Source organism: Leptonychotes weddellii, chromosome 6, assembly GCF_054177405.1.
Source record: "Leptonychotes weddellii isolate Sample4059 chromosome 6, ASM5417740v2, whole genome shotgun sequence".
Taxonomy (NCBI): Eukaryota; Metazoa; Chordata; class Mammalia; order Carnivora; family Phocidae; genus Leptonychotes; species Leptonychotes weddellii.
In genome coordinates, this window is record NC_138374.1 from 7,310,906 (window position 1) to 7,331,890 (window position 20,985).

General features: G+C 46.8%; 1 protein-coding gene across 1 annotated transcript in view; it reads left to right on the forward strand.

Moving 5' to 3' along the window:
• Window positions 1-7,927: 7,927 nt before the first annotated feature.
• The window catches only part of CPXM2 (carboxypeptidase X, M14 family member 2), a 119,824-nt gene continuing 106,766 nt past the window's right edge, over window positions 7,928-20,985 (forward strand). The window contains exons 1-2 of the mRNA XM_031029393.2: window positions 7,928-7,935; window positions 8,661-8,785. Coding sequence (XP_030885253.2) covers window positions 7,928-7,935; window positions 8,661-8,785 — 133 coding nt within the window. The remainder of the gene's footprint in view (window positions 7,936-8,660; window positions 8,786-20,985) is intronic.

Sequence of the window (20,985 nt, forward strand, 5' to 3'; positions counted from 1 at the left end):
AAAAGATTTTATTTATTTATTTGAGAGCGAGAGAATGAGAGAGAGAGCACATGAGAGGGGGTAGGGTCAGAGGGAGAAGCAGACTCCCTGCCGAGCAGGGAGGCCGATGCGGGGACTCAATCCAGGGACTCCAGGATAGTGACCTGAGCTGAAGGCAGTCGCTTAACCAACTGAGCCACCCATGCACCCGTCTTCTGCCCATATCTTGACTGGATTATTTGTTCTTTGGGTGTTCAGTTTGATAAGTTCTTTAGAGATTTTGGATACTAGCCCTTTATCTGATATGTCGTTTGCAAATATCTTCTCCCATTCTGTCGGTTGTCTTTTGGTTTTGTTGACTGTTTCCTTTGCTGTGCAAAAGCTTTTTATCTTGATGAAGTCCCAATAGTTCATTTTTGCCCTTGCTTCCCTTGCCTTTGGTGGTTTCTAGGAAGAAGAATTTAAAAATTCTTTAAAAATTGCTGTGGCTGAGGTCAAAGAGGTTGCTGCCTGTGTTCTCCTCTAGGATTTTGATGGACTCCTGTCTCACATTTAGGTCGCATGTCTCACATTTAGGTCTTTCATCCATTTTGAGTCTATTTTTGTGTGTTCCACCCTGGACTCTTAAGTGGAGGAGACTGGTTTAAGAATGACTCGATCAGGGGAGTCAGTGGTAGTTGTATTCAGTGACACTGTGCTGAGAAAATTCATTCCTGCATCGGACTGTCTCACATGCAGCTGGTCATCAGGTCGTGGGGAGACATCGATGGAGGAAACAACCTTGTACAGCAGTCTGGGGTGTGTAGTGTGGGCTTCCGGACCTGGCTCCACGGGGTGGATGATGCATGCTACGCATTAGGCTCTGCAGGACTAACCTGGGAGTGAGGGGTTGGATTTAGAGATGGATAAGAAGGTAAATGTGTATATAACTAATTTAAAGGTCAATTAATTGCTTTGTCTTTATAGACTATAACATCTTTTTCAGATAGCTCTTGTCTTGCATCAAGGTCTGGCTCAAGGGAAGATGGAAGGCAAATATTCTGTGTGACAGACTCTGGAAGGAGTCTTGTCTTAATCCCAGAGGAAGGTTTGCTTAAGGAACCTAGGACACTGGGGACTTGATCTTAGTGTGAATTTATCCCTGACCTGTGGCTCTTCCTTAATGCCACCACAGAAATGTGCAGTGGATGGCCCATGTTGACATTCTCCTGGAGGTGCCTTGGGCAGCTGAATCCTTTTGTTAATTGGGACCATTGCATTTTTCCATGAGGGGCTGACAGGTTCCTGGAGAAGTGGAGCTCTGATATGCTCAACAGAGTGGGATCTTTTAAAGAATTTTTAAATTCTTTTATTTTGAAACAATTATAGACTCAGAGGCAATTGCAAACATAGTACAGTGAGGTCCTGTGTACCCCAGTGATAACGCTTTCTAGAACTATAGTACAGGATTTCTCTACCTTGGCAGTATGGACATTTTGTGCCAGTTGTGTATGCTGTGGGGGTGGGATGGAGGGGCTGTCCTGTGCATTGCAGGATGTTTAGCAGCCTTCCTGGTCTTAACCCCCTGGCCTCCAGTAGCACCCTCCTCTTAGATGTGACAACCAAAAATGGCTCTAGATATTGTCAGATGCAGATGTCCCCAGTGGGTTGAGGATTGCTGCTCTGTACAGTCTCAAAACAGGAAATTGACATTGGTACAGTACTATTAACTAGATTACATACTAAACATTTCAGCAGTTTTTATGTGCACGTGTGTCTGGGGGTGTGTGTGTTTGTGTGTGTGTGTTCTCTGCAGTTTTATCACATGTACAGATTCCTGGAATCACTCTTCGCATCAGGATACAGAACTGAGGACCTCTTATTTATTTATTTATTTATTATTTTTATTTGCGAGAGAGCAAGCACTAGAGAGAGAGAACAAGCACGAGTGGGGGGCAGAGGGAGAGGGAGAAGCATGTTCCCCGCTGAGCAGGGAGCCTGACGTGGGTCTCGATCCCAGGACCTGAACCGAAGGGAGATGCTTAACCAACTGAGCCATCCAGGCACCCCTGAGGACCTCTTTTTTTGAGGTTGTGTGGGACTCACTATCGGACAGTTTCTGAGGTCCTCATTGTGAACATCAGTTAATCCCAGAATTTCAGAACTTGGAGGAAACCACGTGGTCATTACATGCAAATTCTTGTTCACTGTAGGATTCTAACCCTGGGCTACCCAGTCTCTGCTCACACACTTCCACCGATGGGCTCCTCCCACCATGTTCATTGGATGAGCAGTACTGATTGCTAGAGTGTTCTTTCTTGTAGAGACCTGACTACCTGCTTCTTTCTACTTCCATTTATTCAGCTGTTGCCAGCCAAATTCAATAGTTTCTAGGTCTTTGCAGTTGGACTGCTTTGGGACCCAGACACTGAGGCCCAGGTCCCTGCTTTCCATTATCCCAGCATGAAGAATAAGATAGGGAGCACATTTTTGGCATGTGGGTGGATTTGGGGTGTACTTACCTTGTATGTCATCTCCAAATTGACGAGCTTGGTTTGTGGCCATGCTTTTGGTAGAGAATAAAATGGAACAGAGAGTAAACCATGGTTAATATAAGTCATTTACCCTTTCCCTCCCAAGTGGTAGTAAGAAACAAACAGGCTAATAAACAAGACTCTAAATAGGTGATCTGAAGATTTTTTTTTTCTCCCCGCCCCCTGCCCCCATTGGGCCTTGGGTTACTTTTGGGTTCCTGCTTGTTTGTTTATTTGGTGCTTTCTTCCAGGATTGGCAAGAATGCGCCACTGTTTTGAGTATGGGCACGCCCGCATTACACCCTCAGGCCTGGTGCATAGTCCTGAGCCCGTGGAATTTGCAGAGTGGGCGGCGAGCCACGTTTGTTTGGATGTCTGTGCCCGGAATGAGCGAGTTTGCGTTTTGTAGTGTGTTGTACCCCAGCCACTGGGGGAAGTAACCAAAGACTTGTTATTTGAGCATATGTGGTCGTAAACAAAGCCCTTCTGTTGTGTGCTGCAGGCCAGTTGCTGGAAAGGGCCTCACTTTTGAGCTTTGCCTGGTCACTCTTCAGAGTGTCTTGCTGTGTTTGGCCTTTGGATGGAAACGTCTTCTCTTGGGCCAAGCTGGAGCCTGAGGATCAGGAGAATGTTTTTGTCAAGATTTCATATGTATTTTAAAAGCAGTCACAGTGCTATCATCACACGTGAACAAATAGCAAGAACTATTTACATCAGGATATTATACGCTCACTTGAAGAGTTAAATCCGAAGTGTTTGTCCAGATAAACTCCCTACAGAATCCTGAGGGAAAGGACATTTAATAAAAAAAGGTTGCTTGAGGGGCACCTGGGTGGCTCAGTCGGTTAAGTGACTGCCTTCGGCTCAGGTCATGATCCTGGGGTCCTGGGATAGAGCCCCACATCGGGCTCCCTGCTCAGCGGGGAGTTGGCTTCTCCTTCTGCCCCTTTCCCTGCTCGTGCACATGCTCTCTCTCTCTTTCAAATAAATAAATAAGATCTTAAAAAAAAGGGTTGCTTGATGATGTGCATCAGCAAGCAGCTTTCTAAGACACCACCTCTCTTTCCAAGATGCTTTCCAAAGTCAGCTATTCATGCTGGTGAGTCCCTAGCCTGTGCCCATGGTTCCAGAAGCCAGGATTTGTGCATGGATCATGAAGACACTCCCGTGTTAGGGGAAGCTGGACTGGAGGCTGTGGTTCTTAAAACTGGCCATCATGTTTTCCATGGGCCTCAGGTGTCCATGGCTGGCAGATCTCATGGCAGATGGTGCCTTCAGTGCCGGGCCAAGGGTAGCCAGGGCCCCTGGAGGTGGGAGTGTGGAGGTGAGGCTCTCTTTCAATATCCATAATGGGGCCAGGGAGCCTGAGTACTCAGGCTTGGCATCTCCAGCAATGGCTCTGCCCTCTGTGGCCTTTTGAGGTCCCTGCCACCATGCTGCCACTCTTCAATCACAAGACCCATGAAATTAGGGTATCTTGGCCAGGGGGAAGGGCTGGTGTCCGTAACCGGCTGGCATCCAGTTGGCTACTCATCCAGGCATCATAGAATGGTTGGAGGGGCACAAAACACCTCCAGAGTGTTAATTTAAGACTCCACTGTCCCAGATTTTTATGGAATGCTCGATCATGCAAACCACGTGTGGTTGTTTGGCAGTTTGTTCAGGGTTCAGAGAGAGCTGGGACCAGAATCTGGCTCTGCCGCTCACAGGCATGGGTGACTTCTCCAAGCCTCGGCTTCCTCACCATGACACGGCAAGGATGATAAAGCCATGCTTCCAGAGGTATGACGGGTCAACTTCCAGCCTCCCGTGCTGGGACATGGTTCGGGGGCACCTTCTACCCTCTTCCCAAGAGTCCCCAGCCTGGTTGAGTCCTCATGGGTCCTGCTCTGCACACAGCCTGAGTTACTGGAGTTTCCTTCTCCAGGTCTTTCTCCTTCCACTTCTTTACTTGAACTTCATGAAGTCCCTTCCCAGATGCACGTCTGCACCTAAGGAAGGCTGCATCTCGGGCTCTTTCCAGATGGAAGCCAGACTGAGACAGGCCAGTGCGCCCGGTGCCCTACCCAGCGCCCCCTGAGTCTGCACCTGCTGCTCTTAACTGTGCTGGCTGGCTCTAGAAAAGCAAAGGGCTTCTTATTTGGTTGCAAGTCAGGAAGGTGTCCGCTGCTGCATAGAGCATCTCCCTCGGGCCCTGAGGGAGACCCAAGTCTACACAAAAGGCTGGCCCAGAAGAACAGAGGATGGCCACCTAGTTTCCCAGGGAAGACACAGCCAGGCGGGGAGGGGAAAGCTTTAGACTGATTGGTTGATGGGTTGATTTTGGCCTGGCCCTGGTCAAAAAGTACTGAGAACACTGCCCTCGTGCCCCCATCTCCACCCCAGACCTTCAAGGTCACCGATGAACGGAGGTAAGCGTCTCGTTCAACCACTCAGCCTGCCTTTCAGGATCTACCCGCTCCCCCAGTTGCTGTTTCCACCGGTAGCCTGCCTTTCTCAGAACTGGATACCGCCCTGCGTCAGGGCCCTTGGCCTGCTAACAGCCACACGGAGCACGCGTTTCCAACCACACCTGCGCAGTCCTGCTGGCCCTCGCTCCAGAGGGTTCTCTGCAGACCTGCCTGTGTTGCAGTGCTTTAGAAAGCTGTGATTGCTGGCCTGGGAGACCCGGCACTCCTGGGCAGCGCCCCTCGGGCGAGGCCTTTCCTGTCCTGTGGGTTCCTTAGCACGAGGCAGGAGGGGAGCCTAGGGCCCTGGGCTGACTCCCTCAGCAGAGAGAGAGAGAGAGAGAGAGAGAGAGCAGATGCTGTGGGGCTGGAATTTCCTGGGGAAAATGCAAATATGCAGCAAAGAATTTTTTTGGTTTCGGGGGGGGTGGGGTTGCTACTGTAAGCTCCTTGTACAGAGAGGGGAAAAAATAGTTTCCTGTCAACCCAGAAGCATGATGTTTATCACCATCGCCCAGAATAGAACATGTGGCCCGCATCGGCACCTCGCTTGCTACTTTTAAGGAATTTGGTTTTGTCACGCGGCCCAGATGGAGTTGTTGATTTCTTTCTCTGCACACTTCTTGCACTGAACGCTTGTCTTTCATCCCTGCCGACCGTGAGCTGCCTTTCTTGCAGCGAGAGAGAGGACAGGCCCGGGCAGGGCCTCGCCCTGGAGTCCGCTCTCCGCTCTGCCGCCTCCTGGCTCTGTGGCCGACCCTTGGGTGGGTCTCTTCCCCCCTCTGTACCCCTGTGTCCCTGTCTGTAAAGTCACGTTCATTGCAAGCTTCCTGCCCTCAGTGGGAACTTGCCGAGGTCCAGTGTCGTCATCCCCGTGAAGGTGCCGCCTTGCAGACTGTGAATCAGGCCCCGCGGGTGAGCCGTGATTCTTCAGCAGCTGGGATGGCACTTTGTGCCACTTGGGGGCTTGATGACGAATCCGGGATGGAAGGACAGCCTCTGTCTTCTGTTGGGTGGTTGCTGCAGGCCCGACGCGGCCCGAGGCGCTTGACATGTATTGTTTGTTTCCTCCCCATAGCTTCCACGGGAGCAGGTGCTTGTCTTGTTGATGAGGGAATGGCTCCTCGGGAGGTGACGTGGGTCACCCGAAGGCACGCCCGTGGTCCTTGCTGTGGCTGGGACCAGATCCGGCCCCCCCCCGCCCCCCCGCGATGAGCTGGAAGGGCGCCCCCTGGAGGAGGTGGAAGGGCCCCGCCTGTGGTCTCTGCTCCTTTGCCACCCCCTCGGGGGATTCTGTTGCCCACATGCCGGTCCCCTGGGGAGTCAGACTCTCAGAGCTTTGACATCTGCCCCGCATCTGCATCTGGGCCTTTGTCGGCTGCCCAGAGCTGCGTGGGGGCGTATGCGTCACGGGTGTGGATCCGGCACACAGGGGGGTGAGGCTGAGGGTGTCACCAGGCCATGCTCTTTGACTCTTCTCCTGTGTTGTCATGGAGGCCCCAGAGAGGTTGCCCTGGGAGACAGAAGGCTTGCAACCAATGGCCAACTTCTGGGGAGGGTTGGGATAGAACATTCTTTTCCAGAACTTTGGCTTTTTCCTTACATGTTTTGTAAAACTTTATTCCCCCTTAACATCTTATCTTTCTGCCAAATCAGACTCCACACTCTTAAAAGTGATGTCACCAGTTTTTCTGACCAATCAAGGTCTTTGCAGACCCCTAGTCAGGCCCCTTCAGAAGGGGCCATCTTTGGAGATCACTGGCCATGGCATTCTGACCCACAGAAGTGGGACTGATGCTGAGGTGACACCAGGCTGATGTCAGGTGCTCCTGGGTCCTCTGGGTCAGCTCTCTTCCTCTGGCCTTTCTGAACATTCTGATGTTTTGACTTTCTGGACCTGAGGGGGACACTGACATGAAAACTGAATGATACTCCCAGCAGGCATCGCCCCAGAAGTTGATGGAGAGAGCATTACTCTTGGCTGGACCCCACGTGGCTTTGAATTTTTTGAAGATTAAAGGTTTTCTTGATAAGTATCTTTTTTTTGGGCGGGGAGGGGGGGAAGACCGTAGAACAGACTGAAATGATTCATTAATTGGCACACAGTCTACTAAATGTTTTTGGTATTTCGACTTGCTCTTTAAAGTCCAAGCTAAGTATCCTTCTCCTGCCCCTCCTCTTATTTTTGTCTGTTTGTCATTCAGTGACTCATTAGTATGTCCATTCACTCATTCATCACAGCTCATTCTGCACCAGACTCCAGAGACAGAGCAGTAAGCAAAACCAGACACAGTGCCGGCCCTCACGAACAGACCGGCCTATGTTACGTGCTGCTCAGCACAGGTGGGTGCACCTGCAGTAGGAGCCCTTTTCCTGCAGGTGCACCCCTATCCCAGCCGCTGGGGTCTTGACTGTGATGGCTCATAGCCCATCCTTTCCCTGGAGCATTGCCCCTGGAAGCCTGGTTCTCATGCCCCAGTTGGTCCATCTGTAGGCAGAGGCTAACCAGCAGTAGAAAAGGTGGCTTCTGGTCTCAAGGTGGGGACAATGCTGTGTGTGGTTCCCACTGCAGAGCTCCCCGTGGGATCAGGCTGAGTCAGCCTCTGGCTGAGGGGGAGGACAGCCTTACTTAGCTCCTTCCTCTGCCCCATCCTGCTCCCTCCCCTTTCCCTTTAGAACCCTCCCCAGTGTATCATGTCCAGCTGAACCTCTACATCAAGCTCTGCTTAAAGGCAACTCGACCTAAGACAGGTGCTATCAGAGTCCACCAAAGGAGGCATTGATTTAGGTGGGGAGTTCAGGAGAGCCAAAAGAGGAGATGCCAGAGCTGAGATTTGCAAAATTAGCAGGAGTCAATTAGACAGAGATGAATGGAAGGGTGCTCCAGGAGGAGGGAACAGCACATGAGCTGAAGGCTGCAAAGAGGCTGGTGTTTCAGGAGTAGAGAGAGGGAGCTCAGTGTGAGAGGAAGCTGAAGGGGCCAGGGGCATGAGCAGGTAGCCTTCCTAGGCCCTGGAAAGGATCTCTGCTATTGGTGGGAGCATCACCCCCGCCTCCCACCCCCAGGTACCCAGCCAGGGCCTTTGGAGAGAATTGGAAGGAGGAGCCCAGCATGGTGGGAAACGCTAGCTCTGGGGTCAGAAGTCTGGAGTTCCAGCTCCGTGTTATCAGTTAGGTGTGGTGTCACTCTGGGCCCCAGAGCGGTCAAAGTACTACCACAAGGTATTCTTGCAGTCTTAGAATAGTGACGACCGACAAGTATACATTGTCTTTATTAAGAGTATTTCTTTCTTTCTTTCTTAAAATTTATTTTAATTTTACTTCATTTCAATTAATTAACATATATTGTGTATTACTAGTTTCAGAGGTAGAGTTCAGTAATTCATCAGTTGCATATAACACCCAGTGCTCATTACATCACGTGCCGTCCTTAATGCCCATCACCCAGTTACCCCCTCCCCCCGCCACGTCCCCTTCCTCGACCCTCAGTTTGTTTCCTACGGTGAAGAGTCTCTTAGGTTTATCTCCCTCTCTGAAGGAGTGTTTATTTCCCTGGGTGTTCACAATCAGAAGCTGCATCTCCTATAACCTCTGGCAAGCACCTCAGAGTCCAGGGTGCCATCAACCGGGGACAGGGGACACAGAGGGGGCAGACATTGCTTTGCAGAAGATAGTGGAGCTTCACCGTCCTGGGAGGGCTCTGGCATATGTGGAAGTAAAGGCATTCCTCTCTGTCCTTCTTTTTAGGTAAAAATAGCAACAGAAAAGGCGTGAGGACTAAGAGCTCTGAGAAGGCTGCCAGCGGTGATCACAGCGTTCCCGTGGCCCGTGGTGATGTCAGCAAGGGTAAGTGAGGCTCTGCAGAGACCCTCCTGCTGGTTCCCTCGCCGGCCCAGGGAGGGTGGAGGCCCCTGGAGCAGATACCAGCTGCAGATCCCCCTGGGGCTGCCTGGGGCGGCCGCTGGCCTCTCCGGCCTCTCCTTTGCCTTTATCGTTTGGGGGTGCAAACTTTCCGAGCTGCCCTCTCCCCCACAGTGCACAGTAATCCACAGCCACCTTTTCCCCATTGGCTCAACTGAAGTCATTTCTGAATCTCCCGGAGCCCTGGGTTGCCTTCCCGGCCCCTTCCGCTTCCCCGCCTCCAACCCCACTAGGATCTCATTTCCTTTCTTGTGGGGCCTCCCAACTGCCCATGTACATTGCGTGTGCATTTCTTATCTCCCAACCAGACCCCGGCGGCCTCTGGAGTCAGAGAGCAAGTCTTCTATTTACAAGCCCCGTGATGCTAGTCTTGGGGTCTTACTCCCTTGTAAAAATATTAGTCTTTTAATTACTTACCTTAGGATGGTCGAAGCCATTACTTCTAGACTCCTGGGCCAACTCTAGCCCATTTGCAATAGCTCTTACTATGACTGGCTACCAGCATTACAATTATTGTGTCTATCATAAGCTTGGGTATCCGGGATCACACTTCGGCTAATGCTAATAGTTTCCTAAGTGCCTCAGCTCTCCATAGCTGAAGGCTGGGCCCTGGGCCTCCCGTTTGGTATCTCCCCATGCCTGTCTGTGGTGTCATCGTCCCCATTATCCATATTGTATGGCTAAGGAAGACGAGACTTGGTAGTACGTGCCGTTTGCCTGTGGCTATGGAGCCTCTAAGTGGCAAAACAGGGATTTGAACCCAAGCTTTTCTGGCTCTAGGCTTCCTGCTCAGCAGTATAGCGGCTTAAATAAACACAGCGTTTCACAAATTTGCATTTACGGAGGCAGGGTCCGTGGTCAGCTGCTGTGTGAGCCTGGACACCGTGTCACAGTGTCGATTGTCAGAGAGGGAATGGCGTGTTCCCTTAGGCAGAAACGCGCCACCAAAGCCATCATAGGTATGACTAACGGTGCATCCTTAAATAAAAACAGAAATTCAGCAGCAGGGACCTTCTGCAATCACTTCACAAATGAGCATTCTATTCCATCTTAATGCGGCATTTCTGTAGGGTACCCATGGCCATCGGGAGGACCCAGCGTTTTGGGCGGGGAAGAGGGGTTATTGAGGACACGTGTGATGCGGGGCTGTGCCTCTGCTTATTCACCCTGATGAACCCTGGTGACCTTTGGGGTCTCAGCGAGATGGGTGGTAATAAGACTCCCACCTGGGGTGGGCCTTGGGCATGACTTCCGTTCCCTTGTCCCAGCAGGCTGATCTGAACACCAGCTGTTCCTTCAGGATCTCAGATGCCCCAGGGCAAGGCAGCTCCCAGTGCTGGCCTCCGCTTTCTGGGCTCTTGCTCCCATCCTACTTGGGCCTCAGAGTCCCTTACTATCTTGTTAATTTTTAAGTGCTTTAAACATTTAAAAAATATTTTGTCTAGGTCTTTTTTTTTTAGCTTCAGCACAAGGGTTGGTTCAAATTATTTTAGTTATTCATTACCAGAATTGGAAATTATTAAGATTTGGGAAGGCATTTTCTTTTTTTTTTAAAGATTTTATTTACTTATTTGACAGAGAGAGAGAGAGAGCGAGAGCAGGAACACAAGCAGGGGGAGTGGGAGGGGGAGAAGCAGGCCTCCCGCCGAGCAGGGAGCACGATGTGGGACTCGATCCCAGGACCCTGGGATCATGACCTGAGCCGAAGGCAGGCGCTTAACGACTGAGCCACCCAGGCGCCCGGGAAGGCATTTTCAAAAAGAGTTTTCAGGGCCTATTTCTTTACACACATACACACACACACACGCATGCACACGCACACGCTAGCCCACGCAGAGTCGCTCCCCTGGCCTTGGCATCAGAGCTCTGTCTGATGGGTTGGGGTCCCTGGTCTCTCGAGCAGTCACTGTGGCTCTGATTCATTGAGTGCGTGACGAGTGACTCTGGTCTATGAAACTTCTTTACCTTGCTCTTCTGTTAAAACAAGATTAAGGAATCGGGCATGACGCGGGAGGGAGAGATGCTGTGGGGGGCCGTGATATGCAATATGGAAGAGAGAGAGGACTGTGGTCGTGGAGGCAGGGAACACAGAGGTTAGGAACGCTGGCCTGGGGTCAGGCAGGGGCGCCTGGGGGACGGTGTGGGGTGGAACGGGGCCTCACAGAGCTAGCCGGGCACTCTCAGGACCCTGTGCTCAGCCTCCTCTCTGTCTCTGCTCAGGTCTCCCTGGGGGGCCTTGCTGGAGAGGTGGCAGAATGAAGGGGTCAGGTGGTGGGTTAAACAGATGCCACCTACATCATGTGCAAGGTGGCAGATGGAGATGTGACCCGCTTCATTTTCAAGGTGGTGGGTGGTACAGATGTTAACCCCTCCCCCCTTATGTGAGCGATGACATCGCGAGTTTGCCTCAGATGCGACTCTCGGAGAGAACACGTACATGGGCTGAGGAGCAGCGTCCACTCGGGCAAGTGTCCAAAATGCATCTTGGATATTGTCCTAAAATAATTGGCGCAGCTGGTTGAATTATTGCTCTAGTTCTTCACCTCTCCTTGGGTCCAGCCCTTTGCCGTGTGACTTTTCAGTTCCCTTCATAAAAGGTGAGAGCGCCTGGGATCGAGCCCCACATCGGGCTCCTTGCTCAGTGGGACGCCTGCTTCTCCCCTGCTTGCTGCTCCCCCTGCTTGTGCTTGCTCTCTCCGGCTCTCCCCCTCTCTCTCTGTGTCAAATACATAAAAAATCTTTAAAAAAAAAAAAAAAAAGGTGAGAGCGCCCTTGACTTTGGGCCGGCCCATGCCTCGCTGCGTCCGCTGGAGTAAGGTGGAGTGCCAAGGTGCCCGTTCTGAGCTGAGGGCTTGAGAGAATTTGCTTGTTTCTATTGGCTTCTCATTTCTGGCCCCTGCCTCCTTTTCCCCCAAGGCAGACGGGCTTTTCTCACACCATGTCCTGTGCTGAAACACATGGCTTATGTGTTTTCTCCAAAGGGAACTGGACAGGCATCTCAGTTGGTGATTGAGAGGACAGCTTTGGATCAGGTTCTCCTCTCACTGCCTGTGCAACTCTGGACAAGTTCCTCAGTTCTCCGTGACTCAGTTTCCTCCTCTGCAAGAGTGGGGAAGAGATCCCTTTAGAGGATTATTTTGAAGTTTCAATAGTGTCCGAAGGGTACAGCACACACAGCCCACAGCAAGCTCTCAGTGAACATTAGCGATGGCTTTTATTTGCCATCTGGGTTTTTTTTGTGCCTCAGTGAGAGGACTTGGCAGGCATTTTTAAAGGATCAGATCGTAAAAATATGGTTTATTGGCCAAGAAGCAAAATTGAGGATATTATGTCATTACTTAAATAACCATTTAAAATGTAACCATTACAAAAGTACAAAACTATTCTTACCTCTTGGGCCATACAGACGCAGGTGGTGGCCTGGGTCTGGCTATCCCAGGGGCTGAGGCTTGTCAACCCCTGCCGAGAACTTCACTTTTCTGCAAATGCTGTCTCCGGGAAGACTGCCCTGATCACCTCTCTTTCATTTTCCTACGCCTCCTCCTCAGGGTCTCAGTCCCTTCCTGTCTCACATCCTAGTGATTCCTATGGGCAGCTCTTCTCCTCTGGGAGGATATGAGTATTCAAGAGCTTGGTCTCCCCTGATTGTCCTCAGGATACACCCAGCCTTGGAGTAGCACTCAACAAGAATGGCAAACTTGTTTATTGAGCACCTGCCCTGTGCTGCAGCTAGTGTTCTGGGCTCTAGAGCAGGTATTTCATGTATGTTCAAGTGGCTTCTTCATGACCCAGAACAGCAGGGCTCGCTTCCACAGGAAATGCTCTTGGATCAGTAGGAAAGGAACGTGATTTCCCACCATCATGGAAGTAGAATTGTTTTCCCAAAGCGATGCATGTTGGTGAACCGGAGCTCCCTCGTGCCTGGGCTGGGTGAGATTTGAGGCCTCAGCCAGGTATGCTTGGGGATTGACCCACTTAGTGTGTGTGTGTGTGTGTGTGTGTGTGTGTGTGACACTGGAGAGTTTTTCGCTGTAGCAGAGACAGTTTGGGTTTTCATCCAAACCCTTGTTGTGATCCTTTCCCCGGTTTTGCATGGCCAGGTGCCTCTCGGGGGCTCAGCTCTGGTCTCCCCCAGACATCTGGCACAGCGGCTGAGGGCATGGGAGTGAGTCCTGGCTGACCTGGCAGATGCTATGATACACGGTCACATCTCCTCCAGGGGTATTTCAGACCCTTTGGAAGTGAGAGGGGAGGCGAGGGGCCAGAATTGGGACCCACCTTGCTTGGGAAGCCTGATGAATGTGGGCAGATGGGACTCCAAGGGCTCCTCCATACCTGTCTAGCTCCCCCACTTTCCACTGTGTCTCAAACATGCCTAGAAAGTTATTCTTCAGTCTCTGACACGTGTCTTGTGAGGATCTTCTGGCTTGCCTTTGCAATGGGGAGAGATTTATTTTGTTCTTCCAGTGGTTTTGTGGCAGGGCCTTCACTGGGTTCGATTAGGGGTCCCAGGCTCACTGCTACCCGCGAGTGTAAACTGAGTTCTGTTAATGCCTTGTGGGCACAGACTGTAGAAGCTTTCGTTTGGAACCTGGGCCACAGTGGAGGTGCCAGCATAGAGATATGTCCCAGACAAGGGGTCGGGAGCCAGAGTTCTGATGTGCTTGGGAGCACCCAGGGCTCCGCTCATGTCTGTCACCCAGCTTACCCCAGGTGTGGATCTGGTCGACCAAGGTCACAGGAGTCCTCTTACAGAGTAGAAACATGCTTCTTATTGCTCTGGGGACTTTGTTCCTGTGACAGTCTGCCTGTCTTCTTTACATCTTCTCAGCCCTTCTGTGATGAGATCCTCTTCTTGACTTCTATGTTGCTGACTCTAGGATGGCGTTAGCAGAAAACCGAATTCACCATGTCATACCCTAAAACTTAAAAAAAAAATTAGAAACTTAACTCATAGTGGAAGCTGTTCTAAAATAGATTTTTTTCCTGGCTTACAAAACATTTTGACTATGAAAATAATGGATGCACCTTGTAGAAAATGTGGAAGATGTATAAAAACAAAGAAGGGATGGGGTGCCAGGGTGGCTCAGTCGGTGAAGCATCTGCCTTCAGTTCAGGTCATGATCCTGGGGTCCTGGGATTGAGTCCCGCATCGGGCTCCCTGCTCAGCAGGGAGTCTGCTTCTCCCTCTGCCCTCCCCCTGCTCATGCTGTCTCTCTCTCTCAAATAAATAAATAAAATCCTTAAAAAAAAAACAAAGACGGGAATACAACAAATCCATAGTCTTATCTTCCAGGGATAATCACAGTCAACATTTGGAGTCTCTCTCTCCAATCTTGTCTCTCCGTGTGTGTGTGTGTGTGTGTGCGTGCACGTGCACGTGTGCACTTACATGCATCAGGAACAAAATTACAGGTATGTGTGTAGATGACACACTTTCTACAAAACTGAAATAGTCTTGTTTTGTAACCTTCTACTCTCACTTAAAGTGCTACTGTTACGTTCCTATGTCATCAAATACTCTTATGGCATGATGTGAAGTGGTTTTCCATTTTATGATGGAGTCGTAACTGACAGTTCTTCCCAGGTTGTGAACATTTCTACACTCCTTCTGTCTGTGTCTTCACTCACTCGCTTGCTCCTTGAGTTCATGCTTCCTGGAGGAGGAATTGCATGGAGTTATCACTGCTCTCTCGAAAGGTTTATGACAACTTTTACAGTCTTTTGCCCATTTTCTCCTTGTGTGTGTGTTGTTTTATGAGCGCTCCTTGTATGTGAAGGACAGGACCCTCTGTTTATACATTGCACTGTAGGGTTGTTAAGAACTCTGGAACCGTACTGAGCTCAAAGCCCAGTCCACAGTTGACTAGATGTGTGGTCTTGAGCGTGTTATTTAATCTCTTTGTGCCTCAATTTTCTCAAATACAAAATGGGGGTAATAATTGGACATATCTGTAAGATTGGGATAAGTATTTAATAAGATAGCTTGAATAAAGCACTTACAACAGTGACTCGACCAACAGGTTCCATTGTGGGAGCTTTGTATCGGTCATTCATTTGGGCACTTGACTCATTTTTTTAAGGCCTGTTACCGTGCAGGAACACAGAATGATCTATTCCTTGAAAGCTCGAAAGAACAAGACTGTAAATTCATTGGAACTAGGCATTTTCCACTGAAGAAGTTCTTTGATAGATCTACTTTCTTTTATGGTTATTGATCTATCAGATTTTCTATTCTTTTCATTTTGATAAGGTTTATTTTGAAGACATCGTCACTCTGTTGATACATTTTCCTTTTGCAGTTTATGTACTTACGTTTTGTTAATTTATCAGCTAATTTATTTATTTTAGAGACGTTTTAGATTTTTTTTTTTTTAAAGATTTTACTTATTTATTTGAGAAAGAGAGAATGAGAGAGAGAGAGCATGAGAGGGGGGAGGGTCAGAGGGAGAAGCAGACTCCCCGCCGAGCAGGGAGCCCGATGCGGGACTCGATCCAGGGACCCCAGGATCATGACCTGAGCTGAAGGCAGTCGCTTAACCGACTGAGCCACCCAGGCGCCTGAGACGTTTTAGATTTTGATTTAGAAAAAAATAAAGGCAGAATACAGAGAGTTCCTCTGTATCTCTGCTCCTCCTCTGGGTTCCCTTATTATTATTATTATTATTTTTTTAAAGATTTTATTTATTTATCTGACAGAGAGAGAGAGAACAAGTAGGCAGAGAGACAGGCAGAGGGAGAGGGAGAAGCAGGCTCCCCACTGAGCAGGGAGCCTGATGCGGGGCTCGATCCCAGGACCCTGGGATCATGACCTGAGCCGAAGGCAGACGCTTAACCGGCTGAGCCACCCAGGTGCCCCAAGGGTTCCCTTATTATTAGCATCTTGCATTCCCGTGATACCTTTGTTACAAGTGATGGGAATTTTGATATGTTCTTCGTAACTGAAGTCCATGGTTTACAGGAGAGTTCACGGTTTTTGTTGTACATTCTATGGGTTTTGACAAATTTATATAATGACATGCAGCTACCATTACAGAATGGTAATGACAAATTTATATAATGACATGCAGTACCATCCAGAATGGTTTCACTGCCCTAGAAATCCCCGGTGCTCTGCCTACTTATTTCTGTTTCCCTTCCCTGATCCTCTGGTAACCACTGATCTTTTTACTATCTTCAGAGTTTTGCCTTTTCCACAATCTCATGTGGTTGGAATCATATAGCATTTAGCTTTCTCATTTCTTTCGCTTAGTCATATGCACTTAAATTTCCTCCATGCCTTTTCATGGCTCGACAGCTCATTTCTTTTTATCACTGAATAATATTCCATTGTCTGGCTGTATTGCATACATTTGTTTATCCACTCATTCATGTAAGGACATCTTGGTTGCTTCCAACTTTTGGCAATTATGAATAAAGCTGCTATAAATATTCATGGGCAGGTTTTTGTGTGGCCATGTTTTCAACTCATTTGGGCAAATACCAGGGAGCACAATTACTGGATCATATGGTAAGAGTAGTTTAAGTTTTATAAGGATTTTTTTGGTCTCTTTTATAGTACCCCCCACTAACAACAACAACAAAAATTGCTGTTACTATTTGTTCTTTTTTTTTTTTTGTCCTTTCAATATGCATTCTGAAATCTTTACAAATTTGTTAGCACATCACTGATGTGATTTTCTGCGTAAATATTTCGCTCTTACTGCTTCATGTAGGATATTTCCTACTGTTGTTTTGAAATAAAGCAGACATAGGAAAATTACATAATGATAACATATGTTTTTTTAGCAAATATTTATAAAGCCAATCCCTGTGTCACCATCACCGGAGTCAAGAAGTAGAGCCTTATCAATCTTCTCTATCACAGCTTTATCCCTTCCACTTTGGAGGTGAACTCTACCCCAGTTTTAACAGATTTTCTTCATAGCTTTACCACTTATGTTTGTATCTCTAAATAAGCTAGTTTGGCCTGATTTTGAAATTTATATAAATGGAATTATGCTGTGTATATTCAGTCATACATGTCTTATAATTTTCTATTAACATTCTGTATTTGTTTAGTTCCTTCATTTTCATCACTGGGTAGGATTCCATCATGGGACTATACAACAATATTTTTTTATCCATTTCAGTGCTGATGGATGTTTGACTTATTTCCAGTTTCTGTATTTTATGAAAAACGCTGCCATGACAAACTCCTGCATACATCCTAACGCCCATGGGCTTAAGTTTCTCCAAGTATGTATACATTTAGATGTGGAATGGCTGCGTTTAGCTTCACTGTTGAACAAATGCTCAATTGTTTCCGTCCGTGGGGTGGGGGGGGGCGGTGGGCACGCCATTCTGACTTCCTGTCAGCATTGTGTAGGCTCCAGGCTTCGCGTTCTGAATAACCCTTGTATGATCAGACTTTAGTATTTTGCCAATCTGGCGGGTGTACAGTGGTGACTCACTGTGATTTCATTTGCATTTCCTAATTATTAATGAGGTTCAGCATCTTCTCATAGATTTGTCATTTGAGTATCTTTTCTGGTGACATTTCCATTCTATTTTCTTCCTTATAGATTTATCCATTCTGAGTTTGAATTTTGATTTTATAATGTTGGTAGCAAATATGTTCTCTGTTTTTTCCTTTTTATTTCTGTGGGGTCGTAATGAACAGAAGTTCCTAATTATAATGTAGCCAAATATATCTTTTTCTTTTTCTTTTTGGTTGCTACTATTTGCGACTTGTTTAAGAAATCCCTCTTGCTCCAAAGTCATAAAGATGTTTTATACTGTCTTCTAAAGCTCTCTTTCCTTTTTTATTTTGCACAGTTAGGTCTTCAAATACCTGGAATGGATTTTGTTTATTTATGATATGAAGTTAGAATTCAATTTTATTTTTTCCTTGTTTCCCTGTTGTTTTGCAGTGCTACCTTTGTCTCTTGGGGATTCAGAGTCCATATATGTATGGCTTTGTTTTCAGTCTTGCTGTTCTTTATCATTAATTCATTTTTCTACCCATACACAAAATACCTTACTCTCTTAACCAGTATAGTGTTATAACACATCATGATATCCAATAGAGCAGGACCTAGTTCTTTAAAAGTGTGCATGCACACACATATATTTACACCACCCAGTCAGGTTCATCAAATACCTTACCGAAAACTTTTGGAATTTTGATGACCGTTTCATAGATTCCATAAATCAACTTGGGGGAGAATTAGCATATTTACAACATTAAGTCTTCTAATCCATGAACATGGTATATCTCCTCACTTGTTAAATCTTTTTAAATATCTCCCAATAAATGGATCTTGCCCATCTTTACTAGATTTATTCTTAGATATTTGCTATTTTGTGATGCTTTTAATTTCAGTTTTCTAACTCTTTATTGCCAGTATACAGGAGGACAGTTGATTTTTTTTCTATGCTGATTTATATCCAGCAACATTGCTAAACTCTTATTAAAAACAATTATTTATATATTTACTTGGGTTTGGGTACAAAATCATAATATATGCTAAATAATGGCAATTTTGTTTTTTTTTCTTTCCATTTCTTATACTTTTTACTTATTTTTCTTTACTTCATTGGCAAAGATCCCAGGTTAAAAATAATGGATCTTTCCATAGGTTTTAATTCTGCCTTTGGGTTTGTAGTTTTTTTAATATTTGACCTTTTTTCTTGTAAAGATTTATTTATTTATTTTAGAGAGAGGGAGAGAGAGAGGAGGGGCAGAGGGAGAGGGGGAGAATCTCAAGCAGACTCCCTGCTGAGTGTGGAGCCTGACGTGGGGCTAGATCCTATGACCCCTAAGCTGAAATCAAGAGTTAGATACTTAACTGACTGAGCCCCCCAGGAGTCCCTGGCCTTATTTTAAATAATTTTTCTATAATTAGGATGAACAATTTTAGGAAAAATATTTTCCTCATTGTTACATGAAATCACTTTTAAAGGTACATTATTGCTTGGAGTCTTTCGTGTGATATATCTCATGTTCTTTTTTTGTGGAATTTTGTCCTTCATAGATGGCATATCAGTGATTTGTTCTTTACTCTTCTTTCAATGAGGCAAAATGCAGCCATATTTCCTCCACTGGGGGGCAGTTGCAGCCCTTTCTCAGATCTATAGATGTTGACCCGGTAGGCATGCAAACGCTCAATACAGTTTTCAGTTTCAAGCGGCTCTTTATCTTCTACATATTTTTGCTTCCCCGAGGTGCTGATTTCTCCCCTGGCTGCAGTTCTTAGATACTCTTTTCTGATGGGATACATGGGGGAACTATAATTATCTTCCTATGCTGTTGTCAGTGCTCTTGTCTTTGCCCCACACTGTCCTTCCGTGTGACAATCGTCCCTCCTTCCTGTTGTTTTCTGAGAGTTTCCAATCCAAACAGTTGTGGAAAGCTGATGGGGGTCGGGGGGGAGAGGTGAACACCTGGCCACCTCAGAAAGCTAGATCTGAGCTTTGGAGATGGTGTCCAATTTTCAATTTTCTCATTGCTGCAGACCCTGGACTTCAAAATGGATGCACGCAAGAGGGATGAAGGGTTTTCTGTCCCTCCTCTGGTCATCTCCATTTTTTTTTTCTCCAGCTGTCGATATCTGACTCAGCTGTGGGGAATATTCTTGCACATCTGGCACTAGGTTGAAGCATGGTTGAGCATCTTTCTTTTTAGGGTCTTTGTAGGTTTTTAGGATGTGTTTGGGAGATGTTGCAAAAGCTTAAATAAGAATTCCCCAAAGTCTGTGATACTTCTGTACAACTGGTGATTTTATGAGATACGTTAAATAACCTGGAACACGTTGTGAGAAAGTTTTTTCAAGGGGTCTTAAAAAAAAAACAAAAAACCTTTATTTTGAAATAATTAGAGATCCACAGGAAGTTGCAAACAAATGGGTCCCGTGCACCCTTCACTCTGCCTCCCCTGGTGCTGACATTTCGCATAACTGTGGTATAATAGCAAAATTTACGGAGCATATTCAGATTCCACCCATTATCCGTGTGTGTGTGTGTATGTGCATTAGTCCTGCATGCTTGTACCACATCTGCCATTTCATGGGAATACCATCACAGAGAGATACAGGGCTATCTCTTCACTGTGGGGCTTCCTTGTAACATCCCTTTCTAGCCACATACCCCCTCCCACAGTCCCTAATTCCTGGCAACTGCTAGGCTGCTCTTCATCTCTATAATTTTGTTTTTTCAAGAATGTTAGATGAAGTAAACCATATGGTATATAACTTTTGAGACTGGGTTTTTTCACTTAGCATAATTCTCTTTTCCTCTTTCCGAATTGGACAAATAGACTTAGTTGATACTAGTATGATGTAGTAGTCAGGAGAAGCAAAGTCTTTTTATTATTACTATTATTATTAAAGTATAACACACACAGAAAAGTCTAGAAATCTTAAGAGCATAACACATTGGATTGTCATATGCACCACTCACATGTAATGTAAATGCACTATTTTAACTAACATTTAGATCATAAATTGATGACCAGACCATGAGGCCTCCCTCTCACCCCAGTTAGTCACTAGCCCTGTTCCCTCTCAAGGATAATCCCCATTAGAGATTACTTTTGCCTGTTTTTAAACTTAATATTCATGGAATCATACATTGTGTCTGATTGTAGTCACTTAATAGTATGTTTATGAGATTTCTCCATGTTATTGTGTATAGTTAATGATTCGTGTATTTTCAGGGATTTATCGTATTCTGTGGCATGGCTGTACCACAGTTTACTTATTCATTCTCATATTAATGGACATTTGGTGGTTTTCAGTTTTCGGCTATCACAAATTGTGCTTCTAGGATCATTCTTGCATATAAGTCTCTTGGTGTATGTGTGAGTGAGTTTCTGTTGGGTATCTGCACCTTGGTAGAGTTGCTGTGTCACAGGGCCTGCAAATTTATATCTTTAGTAAATTCCCCTAGAGAGCTTTCCAGATCGGTTGTCCCGTTAACACTTCTCTACCAGTATTGTTGCTTTGCCTCCTTGCCAACATTTGATATGTGTCTTTTTAATTGTATTTATACTGGTGTGTGGGTCCTGGCATTTTGTTGTGGTCTTGATTGGCATTTTCCTGAAGACAAATGACTAATGCTCATGCACCATCAGAATATCTTCTTTC